This window comes from Dermacentor silvarum, chromosome 8 (genome assembly GCF_013339745.2).
Source record: "Dermacentor silvarum isolate Dsil-2018 chromosome 8, BIME_Dsil_1.4, whole genome shotgun sequence".
NCBI lineage: Eukaryota > Metazoa > Arthropoda > Arachnida > Ixodida > Ixodidae > Dermacentor > Dermacentor silvarum.
Genome location: NC_051161.1, coordinates 42,602,329 through 42,625,503, shown reverse-complemented (window position 1 = coordinate 42,625,503; position 23,175 = coordinate 42,602,329). Strand labels below are relative to the sequence as shown.

General features: G+C 44.2%; 1 protein-coding gene across 1 annotated transcript in view; it reads right to left on the bottom strand.

The window, feature by feature from the left end:
* Positions 1 to 6,192: 6,192 nt before the first annotated feature.
* LOC119461086 (protein FAM76B) overlaps positions 6,193 to 23,175 on the bottom strand; it is a 29,340-nt gene continuing 12,357 nt past the window's right edge. The window contains exons 5-9 of the mRNA XM_037722270.2: positions 20,878 to 21,158; positions 18,536 to 18,613; positions 17,420 to 17,561; positions 10,472 to 10,573; positions 6,193 to 8,339 (exon numbers count right to left, since the gene is read on the bottom strand). Coding sequence (XP_037578198.1) covers positions 8,241 to 8,339; positions 10,472 to 10,573; positions 17,420 to 17,561; positions 18,536 to 18,613; positions 20,878 to 21,158 — 702 coding nt within the window. The 3' untranslated portion in view covers positions 6,193 to 8,240. The remainder of the gene's footprint in view (positions 8,340 to 10,471; positions 10,574 to 17,419; positions 17,562 to 18,535; positions 18,614 to 20,877; positions 21,159 to 23,175) is intronic.

Genomic DNA, 23,175 nt, shown 5'->3' with positions numbered 1-23,175 from the left:
GCCACAGATCACCTGCATTTCTGTTTTTGGCGTGAAGGCATACACAAACGTTATTTGGGCCACAAGGGTGCGTTTCTGAACTTAATGTCATAATGCATAACTGCATATGCTCAGAAGAGCGCCGAGTTTGCAAACAAACTTTTTAGTTATTCTTAAGAAGGCTACCTTCGTGTTTTTATATAGATCATTCTTTTTAATGTGCAGTGTAATGACAAACTTTATAGTGTCATCAAAACCATGACGTGAAAATTGTTTGAAATTGCAAGTGAGGAGGCTGTATATCCTTTGCGAACTGTTCAAAAAAAAATTATCGATTCGCTTCTGGCACTACTCGATTCGGTCTCAAAATGCTACTATTCGCTACTACTTATTGATCCTGTGTTCTTCAATAAAGTAGGATGTCATACTGTTAGGAATCCAGTATGGTGGTTATTAGGCTGGTTATTACTGTGCCAAGCACAGAGTCAGTTTCACAAAAGCGTGTGTAGTGCACCTTTGTTAACCACCTTCAGCGTTTCATCCATGCTTAAACTACGGAGAAAATGCTAAGTTGAGCCGTTAAATTACGCTTCTACAATAAAAATACCATGCCGCCTTTGAAGCTGTTAGCATAAGAGGAAGCATGGGTGGGCTAACAAAGGTGCAAAAACGAGAGATTTGTTGGAAACTTTCCACGACGTCATAGATTTCGATGGCATCTGCTAGGGCCTGGATAATTTGTTATCGGTAAAAATGGGCTATGTTGTACTCTAAAGCCAAAGATAGAACTTGGCAAGTTTCAATAACTTCTACTGCCGTAGCGGCTGAAATACAAGAAAATACTTATAATAAATGACATTGCAATGAAGCACAAGCACTGGTGGTTTCAGTGCGTAATTCTAAAAGGTGAAATTTCGACCTTTATTTTCTCCCTTAATAATAGCCTATTACATGAAATAAGCAATAAAATTTTCAAAGCACAACTTATTAATCTAAACTGATTTCGTTAAGGTGACCACAAACTTGCTCAATGCCTTGCCATATTAGAACGCTGAGGCGAGTCATTTACCTTTCAATATGATGAAAATTCTGGGCTTCATATATAGTATAAGTGCACAGTTCTTAAATTACTAGGATAAAGGTATATTTGTGGAATACATAAATAGTCTGTGAATTGGCTTAATGGGTTAATGATTAATGTCAATGATTAATGCCAAATAATCAGCAAATGTGTATGGAGCATTCTGTAGGCCGCCTGAAACAGAAGCTATATAGCTTTATCATTTCCGCACATATTCAGCCACATTTGCAGACAATGAAGATGCAGCACTACATTGAAGTGTTTCTCTTCCATACAATCCACAATTTTGATAAAATGGTGTTTAAAAGCCTGTCTCCCTCTACTCTTCAAAAACTACACAGCAAGCAATTTTATCTGTTATGCAAGTTGCAACATGCTTTCTTGGTACATTGTGAAACAACCTTTATACTAGGCTTAGGGGCTTGAAACTATGCTGCATTCACATTTTAACGCGATAGCGTTAAGGGCCCCGTGTCCCAGACAATCCGGTGTCGGTGTAAGCATCGGCGTCTGGCGGAAATCATGCCGAACCACATCATCCCGAACCACACCGACCGGCAGGCCCTTCGTGTGGCACAAGGCGTTACGTGAACAAAAATTGAATTTCTCAAAGTAAAATCCATCAGAAAAATCATAAAGTACGACTTGACCACAACCTACAGACATGATAGCGTCAGATTGAAATTTGAATATACGAGGAAAAAGCCTGATAAGCAGCCAGGAATCTTTGAATGCTATTGCGTTCTACTCTTAAAGGCGAAGCTTAAGCGTCCTCCAATTCTGATGGTGTTTCGCTGTACTTTGGTTCTAGGCAACATTGAGGGGAATGTTGAAAACTGAGCCTTTCTAAATTTTGATGGGGCCCCATGTCACCGAAAATATGGTGTCGGTGTCAGCGGCATCCAATAACGCTTTCGCGTTGCACTCTTAAAGGCGAAGCTTAAGCATACTCCAAGTTTTTATCAGTGAATTGCAAATTTGCCAGTACCGAATTTTGATTATCAGCTGCATCTGCAGATTTTGAAGGGAAGAACACAACCAAATTTTAGCTTGGGCAAGCGTACGACATACTGCATGAATATAAAAGCAACACCACATGCCTTCTGAATCTTTTTGGAAAGATACAGAAAGCATGTTTTCAGGCTCTAGAATGCAAGCAGTTGAAATGTGTACACTTTTCCCATTACGATCCAATTATACCGAGCAGAAATGTTAGTCTAGCACTTTATGCATTTAACATAAGTGGTTCCCTGTTAGCGTTAGAACATCCTGGTAACACAATCCTGGCTGCTAAAAAGTGAGCTGCCAGATGGTGGCCCATGTTGCTCAGGCCACATTTAGAACAAGACAGTAGAAGCACAACTTCTAGTTTTCCTTGCTCCAAGCTCCCCTGGCGCTAGAAGCGCCAGCCCCTGAGCTCTTTCTCGCGGATTTATGAGATAAAGCTGTCTTCCACCAATTCCTAATCGAAAGGTACAGCACACACAAGTGCCATTCACAAAAGCAACACAGACTGCAAGACAGCACCTCTGTGGCACACTGTGAATGCTACATGTAATCACTTCATCAGGCCAGTGATACAAGTCTATACATGCGCTTTGCCAGCTTTATGTCAAAAGTGGGTCACCTTATCGTCGAGAAGCTGGTTGGTTACTAAATGTTTGTAAGAGCTTTCAAAGCCACTACGTCTATGGGCGGTCCATGTTTAGTCACAAAGTGTGGCTTCCGTGGAATTTTTGTAGCTCTAGGCTTCAGGGATTGAGTGGGACACTTTGGAGTTCCACGCCTGCTACGGGAATCGTGCACTAGATTGCCACTAACGAGAGAAAAAAACAAAACAAAACAATAATGTACCGACTGAAATGGCAAACTTGCTACAAAAGGTAACCAATATGCAACACACACTTCTTTTTAGAACTTGTTACAGGAACCAAATGATCAGAAACACAGATGTCTAGTTTGCTGAACTGGCACCTCCAATCTGGTGTTCACATGCAGACTACGACACCATTGGAGCTCATTCCTCTTGTCAAATCCCTAATTCAGTATCAGATCTGGCGTTTCCCACTTTGGTTAAGAAATGTATGTCTGTGAGTTATTCTTTAACCCTTCAATGTTGTGTACACAAATGTGTACACCAAGATACTAGATAGTGCAACAGCAAGAGCATTGATGAAAGTAATATTTAAAATGTGTGACATGCATCTTAAAACACTTCTGATTGGAATTGTTAGGCAAGTTCGAATAACCTGTGCAAAATGTTTTAGCAAAAAGAGTAGGAAGGTAGACGGTTGGGTGTTTCTGCCAGCTGTCAGTGTGTCCTTGTATGTAGTGGGTTAACTTCCTTCACTGTTTTCCACAATGTTTTGCACCAGGCATAATTTTCAAGTGGCTGGATAGGTGCTTTTCAAGCCTGCTAGAGATTAAATAGTTGATGTTCACATGTCTGATGTTCCAGTAGCAAGTTTTCACATGGAGTCCACATTGTGTAAACTTGACAAAACTCACTAAAGGCTTTATTCTACAGCTGTATGCTTTTGACAATTCTGAAGATGTAAGAAATGTGGTGAAAGTAAGTTTTCAATCAACGGAATTAATTGGCTCCTGAAAAGGTTAACAGCTCTGTGTTCTGGATTAGATTACATGATTGCTCTTTTCGTTACACCATGTTGCCCTTGCAATAGGGGGCAGAGGAGGGCTGTGCAAGCTGCGTTACAGCAGCCTTCTCCTCGGCCTCCTTCATTTGTTGTAAATAGACTTCAGAAAAAAAAAAAAGGAATTGCTAAGAGTACTTGGTTTAGCCTAACGGGCAGACACACATCTCGAGCTGTACTGAGAGAAAGTTCATTTGCTTAGCGTTGGGTGCCTTGATGAAAGATTCATCCCTGCACTTTTTAAACTTGGTTAGCACTTCCATGTGCGTTACACAAGGACCGCGTGATGGCACCTGCATGTTGCCATTTGTTTCCCACGGTGCAGTCTCTGTACAGGTTTAGTTCGGTCTTTCCTGAACTTCTAGGCTCCAATTATGCACGCATACAGAAGTGTCACTGCCCTCCTGTGAATTTGTTCAGAAATAGAACCGGTGCTAGGCTAATGCACCTGTGAAAGCTGCCACTGTCTGTATGACTGATGCTATCAAACCGGCTACAAAATTGTTCGGCTATTAACTGTATGGAGCTTACTGTGCTATAGGAACTCGGAGTCTATTAAGTATACCATAGTGGGCAACTTCAGATTAATTTTTAAGACCCGAAGCTTCCTAATGTGCACTTAATGCTTGGTACAAGAGTGATTTTTGCAATCTGCTCCACTCGGAATAAAGCTGCAGTGGCGACGACTTCTAACTTGCAACCTTGTGCTCTTTGTAAGCACAACCCCATAGTCATCAGCAAAGAATCGACAGCATTAGCAAAGTATTAGAATATTACACGAAGGTAAGCCTTGCAGTTTGACGAGCAGTATAAAATGCAGTAAGCATTCACTTGCCAACTAAACATGCATGGTGTTACATGCCCAAAGAGAGACACTAAGTTCACTAGTGGCCACAATTCTGATGTGATAAGTGTCGGCAGTGGCACATGTGCTTGACTCAAAGCAAGCGTTCTATGCTGCCGCTCCTTTAACATTTTACTGTGCTAGGTCTCCGAAACACAACAAATCATGTGACTGCCAACACTCGGTGCATGGGAAGACGCCATGCATTAAAAGAGAGCTTTAGCTGAGGTGCTCCTATCTAAATTACATGCAAAAGGAGAATTCGTTTTTCTCGGCAACCACTGCATTACATTTGATGAGGTTTGTTGCACATAAAATAAAAAGTCGAAATCTGGTGACTTTTGGTTTTTTTTATTTTTGATTATAAATTTATGATTTATGTCGTCAATATTTTATTAAAAATTGGCAAAAATCAGAAATTTTCAGAAAACGAAACTATAAGTCTACAACTAACTCGGCAATGAAAAATCATATCACAATTCTATGCTCTGCGTCTAATAGTACATCTAAAGCGGACAAAAATGATATATTGCACATGAATCTAAAAAAAATGAGCAATATGGAAATACAGCTTTCGCAGAACTCTTGTACACAACATAACGAATTCACATAAGATAAAAATTGACATATCAAATTTGTCCACTATGAATGATCTAATGGATGCCGTTTATAGAAGTGCAATAGCTGTTCTTGATGTAGAGCTATTAATTTTTAAAGTTCGTGCTTCTATTTTTTTCAAACTCTCAAATTTTTGAAAATTCTTAAAAAACAAATGCAGGCCGTAAATCGAAATTCCGTTTCAACAGTCGCTGGAATTTAACTTTCTCTCTCGAATGCAACAAATTTCATTAAATCGGTCCAGGGGTTATCTCAGAAAAGCATTTCTGCATTTTACATGTATTTGAATACGCCGCGTCGGAGTAGGGCCTGAGCTAAAGCTCAGGCCTTGAAGCAGATCACGGGACCTCTAACACGCAACATGCAGGCCGCACATGTGCTGTCAACCTCGGGACAGTACGGATGCAGCGACAGCACGAACATGCCCGAGTGTCAGTATAATTGCCATCACAGTAAAGTTGCAGATACTAACAGCCTGTAATGGCAACACTTCTGAAAATAGGAGACACTGTAGAATGTGCAGTCAAAAAGATGTGGTAGAGCCATCGGCAAAATTTTTGGTGTAAGCAACTGTTGTGCCTATCTTTATCGAGTGATGTGCATGCACAAGCTCGATTAGCGCCACCTTTTGCTAGGAAAGATTTTTGCGCTCTAAGCTAATTACCGCACGAAAACTTTTGTCTTCAGCGGACACCATGGACATCATTCTAATGCTTAGACTTTCATTCTAATGCAAAAAAGCCATGTTGAAAGTGACCTCTAAAAATTTTTTTAAACACCAAGGTACACAGTATCAGGTCTCAAAGGAAGGCTCCACAAACACTTTTTACCCAATTTTGCAGTACTCCTTTTGTTTACAAATAGGTTATCTATAAACACTAGATGCTGGAATCTGTATACCTTCTTTACAGGGTTGCCTTAGACCAGTGAAGGCCATTTCCATTTTGGCTACTAACGCATACCACTGTCCAAATAACATGCACTGAACATGCTTCCACAAAACAGCACACAAGGCATTTTCGCTGAATAAATTTATTGTTTTTACCATTTTTAGAATGTACAATGTTGCAAACAAACTTTGCAAGAATGACTGCTGAAGCAGACTGGCACTCACAGTTGCATGACACAATCAAGTAGCACAATCCATGGCACATGCTGACCACACAATGCTTGCACAAACCAGTTCTTAATTCCACTTCAGTGGTGTTTTCTTTCAGTGAGCATACAGGATTACTCAGAATAGCTCCTATAGCACTCTCACAAGAGCTCGTGTCAATCTTTGCGGCGTCACCAAGCCCTTGCAACTGCTTTTTAAGAGTATAACACTTGGGTACTCCTCTTCACCCACTGAAAAGTACTAACACCATGACACTCGCAAATCACTTCTTAATTCCACTCTGGCCAGCCTGCTTCGAGCAAAACATTTTAATATAGAGGTTCCACAAGATATATATGAAACAAGAATGAAAATGATTTTGACATGTCTTCTACAAATAAGCCTGTCGCCTGACAGTAGACAAAGGAAGACTTCGTAAGAAAATAAAAACACAAGGTGAAGTGTGGTTTCTTAACACAGACCTGAACAATTCTGGGAAAAAACAAACACATTACGAAACTATCGTCTCATGGAAACTGATACACGCCTGTGTGTGTAAATGTGGACGTTCAACTAAAACAACAGTAAGATGAAGTGGGCCCTGCAGGCTCCACACGAGGACTAAAACCCTACAGCTTGCCAGTTTTGGCAGTATAGCGCTGAATTGCGCTAATGGGATCACCACACTTTGACTTGTCACCATTAAAACCCAATCAACAGCATGTCAATATGGCAATGGAGTATGTACTACCCTCCTTAAAACACTCGGGAGTTTCTCGGCCACGTCCCTTAACAAAGGGATAAAAATCGGTCCATAATGTGCCCGTACTTAAATTAATGGTGGCCCAAAATCAGTTATGCAGGCCTAGTTGCCACCGAAAACCTCAGCAGAAAATGTCACTACAGACCAGAACCACTGAAAACATTCTACCACATGACCAGTACAGGGCATCTAAACAAAGATGAACTCCTGTTCATTACTTAGGCAAGAAATAAAAGACAATCCAAGCCTGAAACCACGGCAACACTACAAGTCACCATTATCCAGCCCAGTTGTCACTCACTACACTAATGAACCGGGCACAACTGTTCCCAACTACATAAAAAAATCCAGCAGCAACCATGTTGTATTTTTTGACTGTACAGAATCTATGCCAAATTTTAAGACCCTGTCAATCTCTCAAGGGATCATCAGTCTCGTATAAGTCTTGACCGCAGATAAGAATGCAATGGTACGTACGTACAGTGGATCTGTAGAGCCACCAAGTGAATTTCAATAGGTTGCCCTTCTGTCAGCACTAAATGTGCAGGCATGCACATTATCGCGAGGCAATAGGATACTTTTTGAAAGTGAATTGGCGCCCTTGGCAGCAGACATTTCACAAAGTGATACGGCACATGCCAAACGTGTCACGCCTGGGCAGCAAGGACCTCAGATGTGTACTCGGGACTACTTGCCTTATCTGCCTACGTTAACTACACAGAGCACCCATCTTGTGCACCTGCAGGAGACAAACAGATGTACACAGGGGGGGAGGGGGGGGGGGGAGGAGGTATTAAAGACCACCTGTTCTTGCAACGGACAAGGCTGGAAGCAACTGGCCCATGATTGTAAAAGGGAGTGCCGAGATTCTGCAGCTGAAGACTTTCGCTCCATGAGCTCGGCTGTAAAACCATCAAAGTACTCCACTGCCATTCCAATCACCAAAGCTTAGGACTTGATTCGAGAACCGGCACCTAAATGAATGTGGGTTGCACATCACAAAATCCCGCACAACTGCTACAAAACTTAAAAAACAACAATAGAGAGATGAGATGATATCGCCTGCTGATAAGAGGGCTGGGGGAGAGGAGGGAGAAGGAAAATAAAATGGCAAAGATGAGCGATGGCGAAGAAATTGGATAACAACCACTTTTTCCAGTTAAGCTGGGCAAAGAAAGTGGGAGACAAAATGTGGGACACTTCCGTCACGTGATCAGGGAAGATGGGCTGTCTGTTGCCACTGTGTTCTTTCGATTGCTCTTGGCCTTGGCTGCAATCTGTTTCTGCAGTGTCAGCAGCTTGTTCTGAAATAAGTGCACACAAACTGACACTTGAGCGTTGCCAGCAAAGAGGGTTAAAGGCATTTGCACTACTTCACCGCTTCATGTAGAGAGACCGTCTAGCATCGTATAACGTAGAATTTTGTCTACGTTAGAGTTTCCTACCAAAATTACTACAGGGAACTGTGGCGCCACAATTGTGCAGCTACTATGGAACCGATGGCTAGTACGTGGATTTGTCTAATCTTCGTGCTTGTGGCTTCAGATGTTTTGGCACCATTTATTGCACTTTATCTTTCTAAATTTTTAAGAAATCATATTTTGTAACACATGAATGCAAGAAGTTCCTGTGTGTATGCATAATCACTGAAATGCTGCGCTTATAATGCAATAATTTGTTGTAAATAATCAATTTATGAAGCCACATGGCCGTTCAATGCCAGGACAAAGTTTAGGCAGATCCATGTACAGTGCTCACGAAATGAAATGCGTCAATTTAGACCTAACCAATGCGCATACTTGCATTTGCAACGCTTGCAGTTTGTGCAACATCGCCGTAATTTTGTTTCGTACGCTTAGATCAAAGCCCGCGTCACCTTTAGTAACCGTACTCTTAGCGACATGGCATATAGATCTGCAGTAATTGCACATATTAAGCATTCCACTTTAAAGATTTACCGTCGAGTTTCATTCCGTGAGCACTGTACACTACTGTACTGTACTGTGAGCACTGTACACTACAGAACAACAATATGTGCTTTAGGTGCAGAGATACACATTTGTAAATTTCGTACTTCTATTTTTTTCAAATTTAGATTTTTGAAAATTCCCATTTAAAAAACTCAGGCTTTAAATAAATATTCCACTTCCAACACCCAATATAATTAACTTTCTCTCTCATATGCAATGAATTCCATTAAAATCGGCCCAGTGGTTATCTCATAAAGTGTTTCTGCATAGGTGGCATCGAAGCTGGGCCCGCGCTAAAGCTACCTCTTAACTCGCCCGTCTCTCCTTCTGAAAGAGGCAGTGTTCACAAAATTTAAGGAGTACTAGATCAAAATTAAAGCAGCTTTAAAGGGACACACAGTAAATCAGTATAGAAAGATGAAGTATTGTTTCAGAACTTTGCTATCAGTAATTGCACTATAAACGGTTAATGACTAGAATAGAAAATGAAGGTCAAAATTTCGTGCCGAAGCCAGTAAGTCATTGTGACAGCACGAATTTTAACATATTTTCTTGCTTTATGCGATTGTAGCTTGGAAAAGTCCTTGAAACTTGCAAATTTTTAGCCTTTGGTGCTTCTAGAACACTGTTCAATCCATAGTTCCCAGTAAAATTTTAACTAGGCCCGAGCACTGGCGCTGCATGAGTGGTGGCTGCTGTTTACTAAATCGCGCCCACGCGCTACCTCTTGCGATCTCCCGATTATCGAGGCAGTCGCGCCACACTTTGGTCCAGTTGCAATGTGCTGCACGAGACAGATTGTCCGCCCTAGCCGATATACAGTAAAATGAAAACCCGTATACAGCTGCGCTCAAATTTAGCATCAGGGCGTATCGTAATCATCGGTGCATTTTTTAAATCGGCAATTCCGATGGCAGCTGTGAGTCTACAAGTACTCCTATGCAGGGAGCCTGGAGAGCTCAGCACCACCGGCTGCCTAAGCAATCTAACTCTTTTCTTATTTGCATCTGTTTTGCCTGTCGCTACGACAAAAATGAAAAGCAGGAAGGGGTACTTATCCGGACAGCCTTAGCCAGAGTCCTTGCAGTCTTTGCAAAAACTTTTGTCATTCTGCATACTGGATGCAACTATGATGTTGAACAGTGAATGTGAAGTTGTACAGCATGTTTTAGCTACAACAGTTAGTGATAAAATATTCACTGAAAGAAATAGCGGTAAGCTGAGAAATTATCTATAGAAAAGAACCTGTGAAAGTTAATCTAAAAAAATGTGTATGTTCACTGAGGGGAAAAAAAAAAAAAAAAACTGAATTTTCAAGTGGAAATAAAAACTGAAAACTCTTGCGCTAATGCATAGACCACATTTCATGCTTAGATCGAGACTGATAATGGCACTTTATTTACAGTTAGAAGCAGCTGTGATACGATAGATGCAAAAAGCAAAATGCGCCAACAAAGAGTCCCCACCGTGAGGTCTTGGACCACTTCCGAATGCTTCTTCTGCTCTGCCAGCAGCTTTGCTCGATGATTGCGTTCATCCGAAGACATGTAAGCCTTGAGCTCTGCAATCTGGAAGCAAGAATAAGCGTTTGGCACACAAAAAAATTAGGCATTGAACGTTAGCAAGGTACAGTAAAACAGTGTTAATTCGACCCCCATTAATTCGGAAAATCCAGACAGGCATATACATTATTAAATGGTAATAAAGCTCTTGTCAATTCGGACGTATTTGGCCGCACACCAGTTAATTCGGACAGCGCGAAGCACTGCAAAGATGTGATGCAATACAGCAAAAGCTGCGCTAGCGGCCAATTTAAATGAAGTGGTGGAGTTCGCATCACCATAGTCATCAGCGGAAACCACACAGGAACTACAGAAATGTCGAAGGCTTCGTGTCTATTTGTGCGTTCGTGTATTCACCGCTGCACATGACACTGCGTTGGCCAGAACTGGGGACGTATTCTGTGACGCCATCAGATGCGCGCTGATTGGCTGGTTGAGGATAGATGGACAGACAATCTGTTGCCGACCAGCTCACTGGCAAAAGAATAATCGGAATGTCCATGCGGTAGAAAGCAAGTCTGTTCGGATGCACTCTTTACCCATGACAAAACGAGCTGCACTGCGAAGTCACAAGGCTCTCGCCGCTGCAAGGCCGTATCAGTAGCGAGATGACGAGAACTACTGCTTCAGCACTGATATTGTGTGAAATAAAAGCAAGGGTTGCGAATTTATACAATAAATAAAGGAGGAATGGTGCAGTATTAATTTATTGTTTTCTTGATACCCTCAATAATTCAACATTTGGTTTATTCGTCTCAGCTAAGGGGAACTTAGCAATGCAATTTTCAAGAGTATTCTTCATGGAAAAGCCACCCAGAAACAAAATTTCGTCGTTATATCCGATATGCGGTGAATAACATCATTGTATATGTTTTTTTTCCTCACCGTTATAAACAATGTATTGTTACATGTGGTATCAATATAAGTGGACTGCACTGTAGCAACATGATCTGCTCATTCATTCACGTAATAAAAGCATGTTGACCTAGTGCGGCCGCTGACGGATTTTTCGAACTAAAATAATTTGGACTTTTGGATATTTCAGACTTCATAAATGCACAGTCAGGGTTCCTATAGAGCTAATGCATTTTCTCAACCGATTTTTCGTACGAATTTAGACCCCGAAGTTCATTTTTCTGGAGTAAATCACCTGGTCTTAAAGGCTGCCATGTTGGATTTTCCACTGGCTTGGCTCCCAGTGGCCCGCTCTATAGCCTCCAAGATTGTAAGGTTCATAGTTTCAATAGAGCGCGCGCCATCCCCTCCCTCTTTTCAGAGGCCATGCCCGCTTTTCCTTAGCTGTCATAAATGCTCTTGGGGACGGCGGGCACCATATCGGTGTATCATCTACGGCACAGGCAATCGCATCAAAATCACACACACACACACACAAAAGTATTTCCTCAAGTACAAAAGTGGGGGATGGGTTCATTATGTGAGTAAACAAGGTAATTGTTAACGTGCAGTACTTTTATGATAATTCCCTTCGACAGTAACAATGGTGCGGCAAAGGATTCCAATGCAATGTAGTTGGCCAAATCGACGAGATGTCACCACCAGCTTTGCTACTGCCGGCAACTGCACCGGTAACTTGGCAATCCGTAAATGGTATGAAGTTTGTATGTACACTTCAAAGCACAAGTACGTACGCCTTGTGTGCGATCAGTACAAGATACCCAATGCTAAAAATGCTTAAACTTTTTACGAACGGCTAGACAAGTGAATGACGTCACACGTCACCAAAATCAATTGCTGAAACTTGTGGCATAACATCATCTACAAACAGACCCATGCTGATGATTACATCGATATGTGCTGCACTTTCTGGTTCGTAGCAGTGTAAAGTTTGTACTGTAAATGCTATTGATACTTTACAGATGATACCTATGAGCTTGCAGCAATGTAATCCACCAGTTATTTCGACTTAAAGCTTTTGTGTCAGTACTCCTTTAACATTTTCCTGTCCCCGCACACCCATTCCCAGCGATAGCCTGCCATCGACGATTTCAAATTCGTATTTCGCCACTTTTCAAGTACCTTCATAGCTAGCACCATTTATTGGGTTATTTAGGAACTATTTCGTCACTTTCTGCTTCGGTTTCCTTTTTCCACCACGTGCACGTGTGGATCATTAAAACACCCCTGGAGAAGGGGCGTGTTCGGCATGCTGAGCGCTCGTAGTTTCCAAGATAGCGTCAGCGCGGCACGCCGCTCGTGCTTGGAAACGCCGTCATTTCTACTGATTCTAATGCATCTGCAAGTTATTGGACATTGGAAGCAGGACTGACAGGGAAGTCAGCTTTGGTTTGTCAAATTTTCAAACGAAGTCCCGCTTTCTGCTTCAAAGCTGCCATGCGCCGATATATAAATATATCCTGCATGTTCTAATCGTCACAGTTCTCATCTGCTGGGTGTTAAAAACCTTTGGTCGGGATCACTTGCCAGCGGCAGCGCAGCGAGTTAAGTTTTGTGCGAAAAGACAGCTGGCAGTCGACGTTGGCATCGCTAAGGAAGTGGGCTAGTCACTAGGGTTAACGTTTTCTTTCATATACAGTGTAGACCGCTTATAACGTAAGTCGCCGGAGTCGCGAATGTTCACACTATAAGCGGTACCACACTATAACCAAAGCAACAATTTTCAAGGCCCGCACATATGCAAAACATGTGCACCGAGCCGCCACGCATATGCGACAGTCGAGGAATGCGGCTAGAACGTTTGCATCCAATTTACAGTCGAATCTCGTTAATTCGAATTATTTCACGCGGCGGCGCCTCCGACCGGCATTGCTCCGGCACCGCCAAAAATCGCATTGCGACGTGTGCGATCGCACTAAGTTTTTTCGCTCCAGTCGCAGTATGTGAAACGGCCTATAGAGCAAACGCTTAGGAGAGACCGCTCAATGTTGCGCGCGAAAAAAAAAAAAAAAAAAAGCGGCGGAAATTTCACACTCTCTCGAATGGCAAAGTCGCCGATTCTGCGTTGCGCCGGAACATTCGTGTACATGCCGACGTCTCAGCCACGCTACCATAGCCATGCTTAGAAAATGGCAGTGAACCCTTCTTTTCTCCTTTATACTTCCTCTACTTTCTAGTCACGTGTTGACCTTGCACGCTGCGGCTACAGCGCAGAGGGAAGCAGCGGCGCTGTCCTAGGCCGGCCAACGAAACTGCCCACGCCGACAAACGCCCGCTTCCCGATAACGGCAGAAAACGAAACTTCGGGGAGCTGGCGCCGGGCCGGCTGGAGCGGCGGCGCCTGCATGGCGGCGAGCGCGCACGGTGAAGGCCCAACCACAAGCACGCGATATTCAAGCGACCGCGACAGGCACACCCTGTCATGCTGTCGTGTCGCGGCGTGGAGCAACCACATAATCGCGACATCGCGAAAAAGAGTAGCGACAGATTTACATTGTTGTGCAAATAAATGTTATCTTGCGCGCGTAAAGAAACCTCAATTTTATCAAAAGGTAAATGTTTTATCTAGACCTAGCTAAAGTATGCTATCATCCCCAGTGAAAATCCGTCCCATGCATCCCCAGTGGAACTCCGTCCCATGCCGCCAGCGTAAGGTGCCGTGGCGCCATCTGTTGAGTAAAACTTAAAACACTTTCTCGGCTCTCGGTGGCGTCTCAGGCCTAACAGCATCAAACCAAAACAACCGATCTCAATAATAACGACAAGAGAGCGCCGATACTCCGTCTTCAGCTAGTGATGAGGTGAAGCGATGACTGATTGTACTATTTATTTTTTGCTGTCACAGTAGAGAGCAAGTTGCAAGAGCGAATTCAGATCGAAGCGGGCAGGCTGATTGCTGCCATGTTGGTGTGCAATCGCTGTCCCCAGCGGATGTCGTCGCGCTGACTTCCGGGCGACAAGCGATATTTTCTGGCTGGCCAGAAACCGGCGACACGACCAGCGACAGCGACGGATAGCCCTCCGCGACGGCAAAACCCGTCGCTCGTCGCTTGAAAATGGCGTGCACGCGGTTGCGCCTTGACAGTCGAAAGTGAAGGAGTTACGAGGGAGGGCGAGGGGAGCCACCGAAGCGGCGGAGTTGTAGAGGCGAAATCCGCTTTCCTGCTGCCCTCCTCCCTCACATTCCACGGTCTCCGCGTGCCCCCTTCGCCGTGCCGTGCCGGCGCCGCCCGCTCCCTGAAGTTTCGTTTACTGCCGTTATCATGAAGCAAGCGTTGGCCGGCGTTGGCAGTTTCGTGGCCCTCGCTCGCTATGCGCGCCGTGATATTTCACGACTCTCACTCAATATTCTGGTTCCAGCCTCACTGGCTGTTCGTTCGCACCACGTGCCCTTCTCCTCCACTTCGTCACTCTTTCTTCCTCGAGCACTTCTTGGGGCGCCCGTTTGAGGGGAGCGTTCGCCGTCCTCTGCTGACTTCCGTACTCCCAGGCGGCCGCCGCACTCTAACCGATATTTCGTTTCCCGCAACTGCACTATAAGCGATACGTGTATACATGGAGTGCTATGGGAAAATTAACGGGAGTCTGAAAAGACTGCACTATATCCGGTCCTGCACTATAAGCGGTTACGTTATAAGTGGTCTATACTGTATCAAGAAACTTTTTACACAGAAAGACGATATTTGCTGGAATATTGCACAGATCCTTTGCACTGAAAATGTAAAAAGTCGAGCCCGACTATATCGAACCCGTTTATATCAAATTATCCCGTACAGTCGACGTCCGATTTCCCGGACGCCCGAAATTCCGGACATGCCTGATTTCCCGGACTCATCTGTGGCACCGTCAAGTTCCCCATAGAGTCAATGTATTAAAAAGTCCGAAATTCCGGACGCTTATAGCCTTCGCCATCCGATTTCCCGGACTTTTTACTGTTAACCGCCGACCCAAAGTCACCACCGATGCCGCCATTTTGGTTGTTTTCTTATCCTCGAACCCACCATACTCGCATCGCAGGTGTGGCCAGCAGCACCGCCGCACCGCGCCGCGGCTGCCGTAACCTCGAAACCACACGTGTCAATCCGTTGCCAGCCGTAGCTTAGCCAAGCCAAACCTCACTGTGTTCGTTCACGTGTTGTTTTGTCAGCTCTGCCAGCTCTGCGGTCGTGTCTGCGGTTGATCGTTTGCTGCTGCGCGCTATCTTCAGTGATCACGTTTCCCGACCTTCAGCATCCACCGAGTTCCTAGCTGTTTCGTGCTGCGCTTTTCGTCGAGCGGATTCGCCGTTTACAGCGATGGCACTGACTGCTCCTTCGTCTTCATCCGCGCCTTTGAACGAACTGCCATCCGCGAACTGCCCTCCGTGGACGAACTGACGAACTGCCATCCGCGGACGTTGCCTTCGACGATCTGCGCGCTGCCGGCGTGTCGATTCCAGCCGGGATAACCTTTGAGGGCTTCGCCGACGCTGACAAAGACCTCGAGCTATGTGCGGAGTTGACCGATGACGAAATCATTCGTCAAGTTACGGAGGATTCCGACGACTCCGACACCGAGAACGAAGAGCCAGCTCCTACACAGCCAACGAGCTCGGAGTTGACGCGGGCACTGATGACACTGTCATCGGTGTACAGCGGCAACATGACGTTGACTGAAATTGAGGCAGACATGATCGCGGGCAAGCGCACCGTGCAAAAGAAAATACGCGACTTCTTTGCGCCCAAGTGCTGACCTATGAGGTAGCGCCGGCCACGTCGTATTTTTTTGTTTTATAAACGGCTCTTTTCAGAGCCACCTAAACGATGCATTGGCTGAATAGCAATGAGAATCTTGTACTCCGGCCGTGACCCTCTCCGTCAGCGAAAAATACCTACCAAAAAGGTGCGTTTTCACGTGCATTCGTTTTTCCGGACTGCCCGATTTTCCGGACGTTTTCGCGGTCCCTTGAGGGTCCGGGAAATCGGACGTCGACTGTATATCGAACAATTTCTAAACACGGAAAATTTACATTGAGAATATATAGCAAAAGTTACTGTTACATCGAACGAAAATAGCAACGACAACCGATATATCAAACTCCACGTGCCTCAAAAGTGCCCCAGCAAGTTGGCTTTCTCTTGCGGTGGCGGGGAAAACTGCCGGCGCCACCCTAGAAAAAGTGGTTTAGACCTGGCTGTGCACGGGCGAACACCCCCCTGCAAAAAATGATCCTGGCCTGCTCGCAGCGCTTACAGCCAATCAGAGGACGTCGTGCTTTCTCCGAGACGCGGAGGCGGTACAAGTGAGGGTCATTTTTTCTTTCTTTATGCTTGTGTGCCTGCTGCTGCCTCTTTTCCTCGAGTCCTCAGTGTGGCTCAGTTCGTCAGTGCGGACGATGATGTCGCCATCATGGGCCAGCTACAAGATGAGGACTATGTTGCAGACGTCGTGCCGACCACGAGCCAAAGCGACAGCAATAAGGAAATTGACGATGGGCCGTTGCCTACATCCTCCGAAGTGATTAGTGCACTTGCGTTGGTCCGGCGCTATTGCGTGAATATAGAAGGTTGCGGCCTCAGCTGCTCCGACTCGTTGGACAACGTGGAGGCATGCGTGCTGTCGCAGGCAGCGAAGTCGTTGAAACAGAAGAAAATCCAGGACTATTTTGTTCCAAAATAGGGCACGCAAGTAAGCCACCATATTAATAAAGTACTTTTCTTATTGGTATATGCCTTTGCGTCATCAAATCCTATAGCGAGCCTATATCGAATTATGCTATATATCGAACTAATAAACGTTTTTTGGTGAGTTGGATATACCCGGGTTTGACTGTACTCTGAATTTTTAAAAAAGTTTTTCTGTGCGAAGGAACTTTCAATCACTATGCTTTAACTCACCAATATCAGCAAGAGTTGCGGGGGGTAATGATGATGAACACAGAAGGAAACAGTGTCTGACCTGCTTGTCCTTGGCAAGCAGCTGCTGGTCCTTGAGGCTCAACTGCTTCTGCAGGGAGGAGACCTGCTCACGCAACTGTGTCAACACCACTACGTGATCGCTGCTGTTTGGGTCCAACAAACCACTAGTCTCTGGCGTGCTCCTGTTGTTGTGACATGCAATGACAAAAAGGTGCATCAAACCATCAAACACAATCTGTATGCATGCTGAAGTACATCCCGTTTTAAAAACCACTCTGGACAGAGATAAATCAAAATGTGTTGCCAGGGCAAGTAAGCTTGCTCTAAATAGACATGGGACCATATATTTTAACAATCCATATCACTTATCATTCCTTTAGCTTAGTCATTGGTTTGGTCACTGCTGTGCCGGGGCACTTTGCATGATACATGATATGAGGAATAGAAAATGAAATAGAATGCTACAAAATAAAAGTCATGGTTAGAGCAAATTGCAAGAAAAAAATATGAAAAGAAAATTAATGGAGAACAGTGAAGTGGCAGTGTAGGGTGGGACTTCCAAAACAGCTGAATGGAAAATTGACTGATTAGGAACACAAAAGGAACACTCTCTCAAGTCCTCAATCATGTGTACTTCCATTTTACAACACTGGGCACATGGTACTTTCTTGTCAAGGGCACTACAGGATGCCACTACGGGCATGGTGTTCAGATAGGTAAGTGGCATTGCAGAAAACATGCACAAGGTTGATGAAAGCTACTGCTAGGCAGCAAAATTATACCTTAAAGGTATACTAAAATTTTTGAAGGGTGCATCATGAGAAAATTTCTAAGCAGATTTTGTCATGCACATCCTTTGATATGCGCCTTTTTTTTTAGCACACATTTTCATAAGTTGGCATATGTCAATACTGTCTTGTCCCATACTTCCTGTACAACTTTGCAATGGCAATTTTCAGCCCCCCCCCCCCCCCTCTTCCTTTTTTCCAATGAACACTGCGCAGTTCAAAGCTCACATTGGCATTAAAAATCTTGACCTATATTTTGGTTGATATAGTAGGTTATACTTAATGCAGTGGTACATCACACTTGCTGGTATTACAAATGTCCAGTGCAAAATGAATGAGGTGATGCTTTGTAGTACCTCATAACTCACCTTAGAGGGGTACTTCCATTGGCCAACTTAGCTGGGTCCAGCCGTGGCCTTTTGACGCTACCATGTTCACTGCCAACCCTGCAACATCAAATAGAAAAGAACAAATGAACAACAGCGCAAGTCTGTATGCACACATCAACATTTCATACAGTATTTCGTGTAGAGTAGTCCCAACCATGCCCAAAGAGCATTTCCTATCTTGGAGGCAATCTGCGGTGGGTTTGGAAGCTAGCGGACCTGAGATGGCTGATGGCTTCGTGTGCACAGCATTCTTGTGCGAAAGCGCCGCATGTTCTTGTGCCTGTCGGCTCGGAATGATTGCTTTCATCTTTACCACAAAAAGTAAATTGCAAATGATAAGATAATCAAGGAAGAATCACAGGAAAAATGTTTTGCCCCACTTACCTAGCTAAGTGGACTAGAAAGTACAGTGCAACATTTTTTCCGGGTTAAGGCGCCTGCCCTGTCCACAAATGTGGACATCACGGAAAACTATGAAAAAATTAAATTTATATTTCCATCTTTTAATGACTCTTTTACTGAAGCATGGAGAGCCGAAAATGATGTTAAGATAATTTTTTTCATTGCCAGATTTAATCTGCACTTGAAGGGGACATATGAGACACATCACAGTGGGGGACTTTGAAGTAATGGACACTTCACTGAATTCCCAAATGCATTTCTCTGCACGACACATTTGCCTAACTAATGGGTTTTGTTCAAATGAAGTGCTAGCTGCATATTTTGGGGACTGTCTCTTGCTCATGGTTTCATCGTGAGCCCTGTTTACATTTTCCATGTCATAAGGCAAGCAAACTGTGCTCATGTGCACTGTTTGCAAAAATTACTATACAGAAAAACCTCGTGAAATCAGATTTCATGGGACTGAAAAAAATTGTCTGAATTAACTGAATATCGAATTATCGAGGGTATCCAGAAAACAATAAGCAAATGCTTACTACATCAACATGCCTTTATTTAGTGAATGAATGAGCAAATCCTGTTGCTATTTTGCACAGAAGCTGAGCGGAAGGTGGAATGCTCGTCATCTCGTGACTCATTGGCTCTTGCAGTGGCAATTGAGGCCTCGCGACTTCCTTCGCAGTACAGCCGCGGCGCGGGCCTTCATTTGCGACACACTTTGCACTACCGCGCGCACATCCCTATTATGTTTTCGACACTGATTTGATCGCCAGCAGATCGCCTGTCCATTGCGATGCAGCCGGTGCTCTTCATCCTCAACAGCTTTGCACCGAGTCAAAACAAAACAACTGTTTGCCACAACCACTGCAGAGAAATCCGCGGCTGCTATTGACGCGATTATGAACGGCGACTTTGTGGTGCTGAAGGCACACGAACAACACACACAAGTCGGAACGAAACTACCGTTATGCTGCAACAACTGCGGACGAAACCCCGGTTGCTATCCATGCAATCAGGATGGAGTTTTTTAGGCACGTGGCCAACGCGCGTACCGAGTGAAAACTAAACTACCGTTTGCCACAATGGTTACAAAAGAAACTGCGGCCGCTATCGACGCAATCATGGTTGGCGACTATGCAATTATGAAAGCCCACGGCCAACGCGATGTTATGCATGGTGGTAAACACAAGAACAAAGGCTTTAAAGGCACAAATAGGCACGAAGCGTTCCAGTGTCGCTGTCATTCATGTATGATTTCCGCTGATGACTATGGAGACGCGGACTCAGCCGCTTTGTTTCGGTTGGGCGCTCCTCGCTTGCCGAGGTCCGAAAGTTGTTCGAATTAACCGTTGCGCAAGCCAAATACATCCAAATTAACGAATTTGATTGCACCGAATAATGATACACCGGCCGGGACCAGAGAACTAGTGCGAATTATCAGATTTTCCGAATTAACGAGGTTTTACTGTACTGCCATTAGTTTGGCCAACTGCCTCATATCAAGGCTAGCTTTACAATTACAAAAAGGGCCATTCTGACAGTTTCCTGTGTGTCTCTCCTTCCGCCTGTAGCAAAGTAGAAGATGCATACTAGCAAGCTCATATAGCTAACCTCATAGACTGTTTAAGAGTTCTTTATAGAGCACCTAAATTAAGTACACAAATTAAGCATAAAATTAAGTATACAAACCGAAACTGGTTGGTAGAAACAAATATTAAGTAAATCATTCAAAATAATTTTTAAGCAAATCATTCAAACAAATAAGTAAATCAATCAAAGTGCTCCGACACTTGCTAGCAATTCATCAGAACCTTAGCGTGTTTCGCCAACCCCACAAAACACGGAAACTGACAAAAATGCCATCTCAGTAGTCCTTTGAATATAACTAGCTTCTACCACAAAATGCTGTTCCCACTCACTTGTGGTTCGAGAGCGATGAGGAGGAATGGGAGTGCTTCCGGTGGTGGTGATGGTTCTGTCCTGCTGAGGAAGCCGTGTTCGTACCCCCAGCAGCAGAGCCTGATGATGACCGGTGGTGATGGTGGCCGTGGTGGTGATGGCCATGGTGGTGGTGGCTGTGGTGCGATGTCAAGGTGGCCTTGCCAAGTGCCGTATGCCGCATGGGGTCATTGTGTTTGGTCTTGGCCACGGCCCTCTTGTATGACAACGTGCACAGCCAACAGAGCAGCTTGCCCTCAACCTGCACATGAGCACATTCACAATCAACTCTGATAAGGTTACACATTTGGACTAGTCAGTCAACCACCCTGAATTAACAGCAGGAATGAGGACAAAAGCTAGAAACAACAAGGAGTGCACCTACTTCCAGCTGGTTTCATTACTTGTGAAAGATCCCTTGCTTACCAACTGAGCAAAAAAAGTTTAGTTATGGGGTACATGCCAAAATGATGAAATTTAGTTGTGGGGTTGACAAGCCAAAGCGACACTCTCATTATGAGGCATACCATAGCTGGGAACTCCAGATAGCTATTTCATTTTCGGAGAGAGAGAGAGAGAGAGAGGGAGAAAAAAAAAAGGACATTGATATTACCCTCAACATCGACACGGGCAGTTGAAAGGTCTAGTTTTTGCTAGACTCTGAGCTGCCTACGGTTTCGTGTGTCAGTAGTTTCGTTATCGCGTAGTGCTGCGCTGGCTTTGCTGACCCACGAAACTCGCGCAAACTGCAAGTAGCAGAGAATTCCACTTCATGTGATGTCCCGGGATGCCCGAACTAAAATGGCAGCAAAGGGCGGTGATGGCGTATGCAACGTCACCACTCCCCGGTTGTGTGGTGGGACATTTGAAAAGCAATAAAGGTATTCGGACCCTTCAGATGCAATTTCTTGTAAACTAAGTCTTTTCTTGGCACGAAACAAGCGTGGCAAGGTTTCTGGAATGGTATTTAAACAGTCCATGTCAACTTAGTATTTGCCTTTAGTGTCCTGTGCACCCCAATGCACAACACACAAGCATTTATGCATTCCACCCCCATCAATGTGGCTATCGCGACATAGAATCAAACTCGTGACCTCGTGCTCGGCAAGTGCAGACTGAGCAGGTGAAAACTAAATGCACAGAAGCAAAATTGCAATGATCCAATGCTACATGGAATTAAAGCATTCAACCCTTGCATAATAATGTGCAATCTATACAGATGGACAATGCTTTAGAACATCATCTTAGCTGCTTCAATTACCTCTCTCATTCTTTGCCACTAATTAAACCCACCGTGAAATAAATATGCTTCCCAGAAATCTCACATTACTTTTGTCCTGTGTCAACCAAATATGACTTCAAAGATATAGACAATTTTGGTTTGTAAATGCGGACCTGGGCAAGCTTCCAGTTTTTGACAACAGAAATAAAGTGGGTAAGAAAGACAATGATGAGCCACAGTTATGTGGAAAACTTGAAACCCGCAGATTTACAAGAGTTAATCTGCACGCAATCACAGATGTACAATTCAATTTTGCCATATAACACAGGGAAAACTATGAGTATGAGAACTATGGCAATTTGAATTGTACATCTAAGTTTTCTAGTTCATTTTGCCATAGACTAAAAGTTTCTTGGGGGCCACAGCCTCACTACTGCCAAGGCACACGCAAAATCGTCCTAGACATACAAAATTTCTAAACTTCGTTGTTCCGGCAAATTGTCTGGTGCCCTTGACGCTGAGTTGTATTGATAAGAGCTACCACATGAGACAATTTTCAGCACCCATGCAAGACATAGGTTCACAGGAAAAAGAAGACAAATTCTATTCGATATTTCACCACTGGAATTTGTCAAATACAGTCGAACCCACTTATAACGAATTATGGGTCAAATCAGACAATGTTTGGCCAACAGCCACTCACGTGTTACTATCTTATCGTTGCTGTCGATATTCACGTGGTCCAAGTCGGCGTGAACATGATACGATGCGCCACTGCCATGCCAAGTTGCACAGAGTCGACGGTTACTATGCCACTATCAAGGAATCGCGGTTCGTTCATGATGGCGTTCTACCCCCCCCCCCCCCCCCTTTCGAACTTCTTACTTTTTCAGCTGAACTGACACAGAAAACGTTAACTTAGCGGTTCTCGACGAACGTGTGGCTGATACTGCAGCCATAACGACAAGACCTTCGCAATATGCTAGCCTGCCGCAGTAGTTTGTACTTCCAGCTGTCTAGAACAGCTTTGTTATCGTATGCAGAATCCATTCGTGCC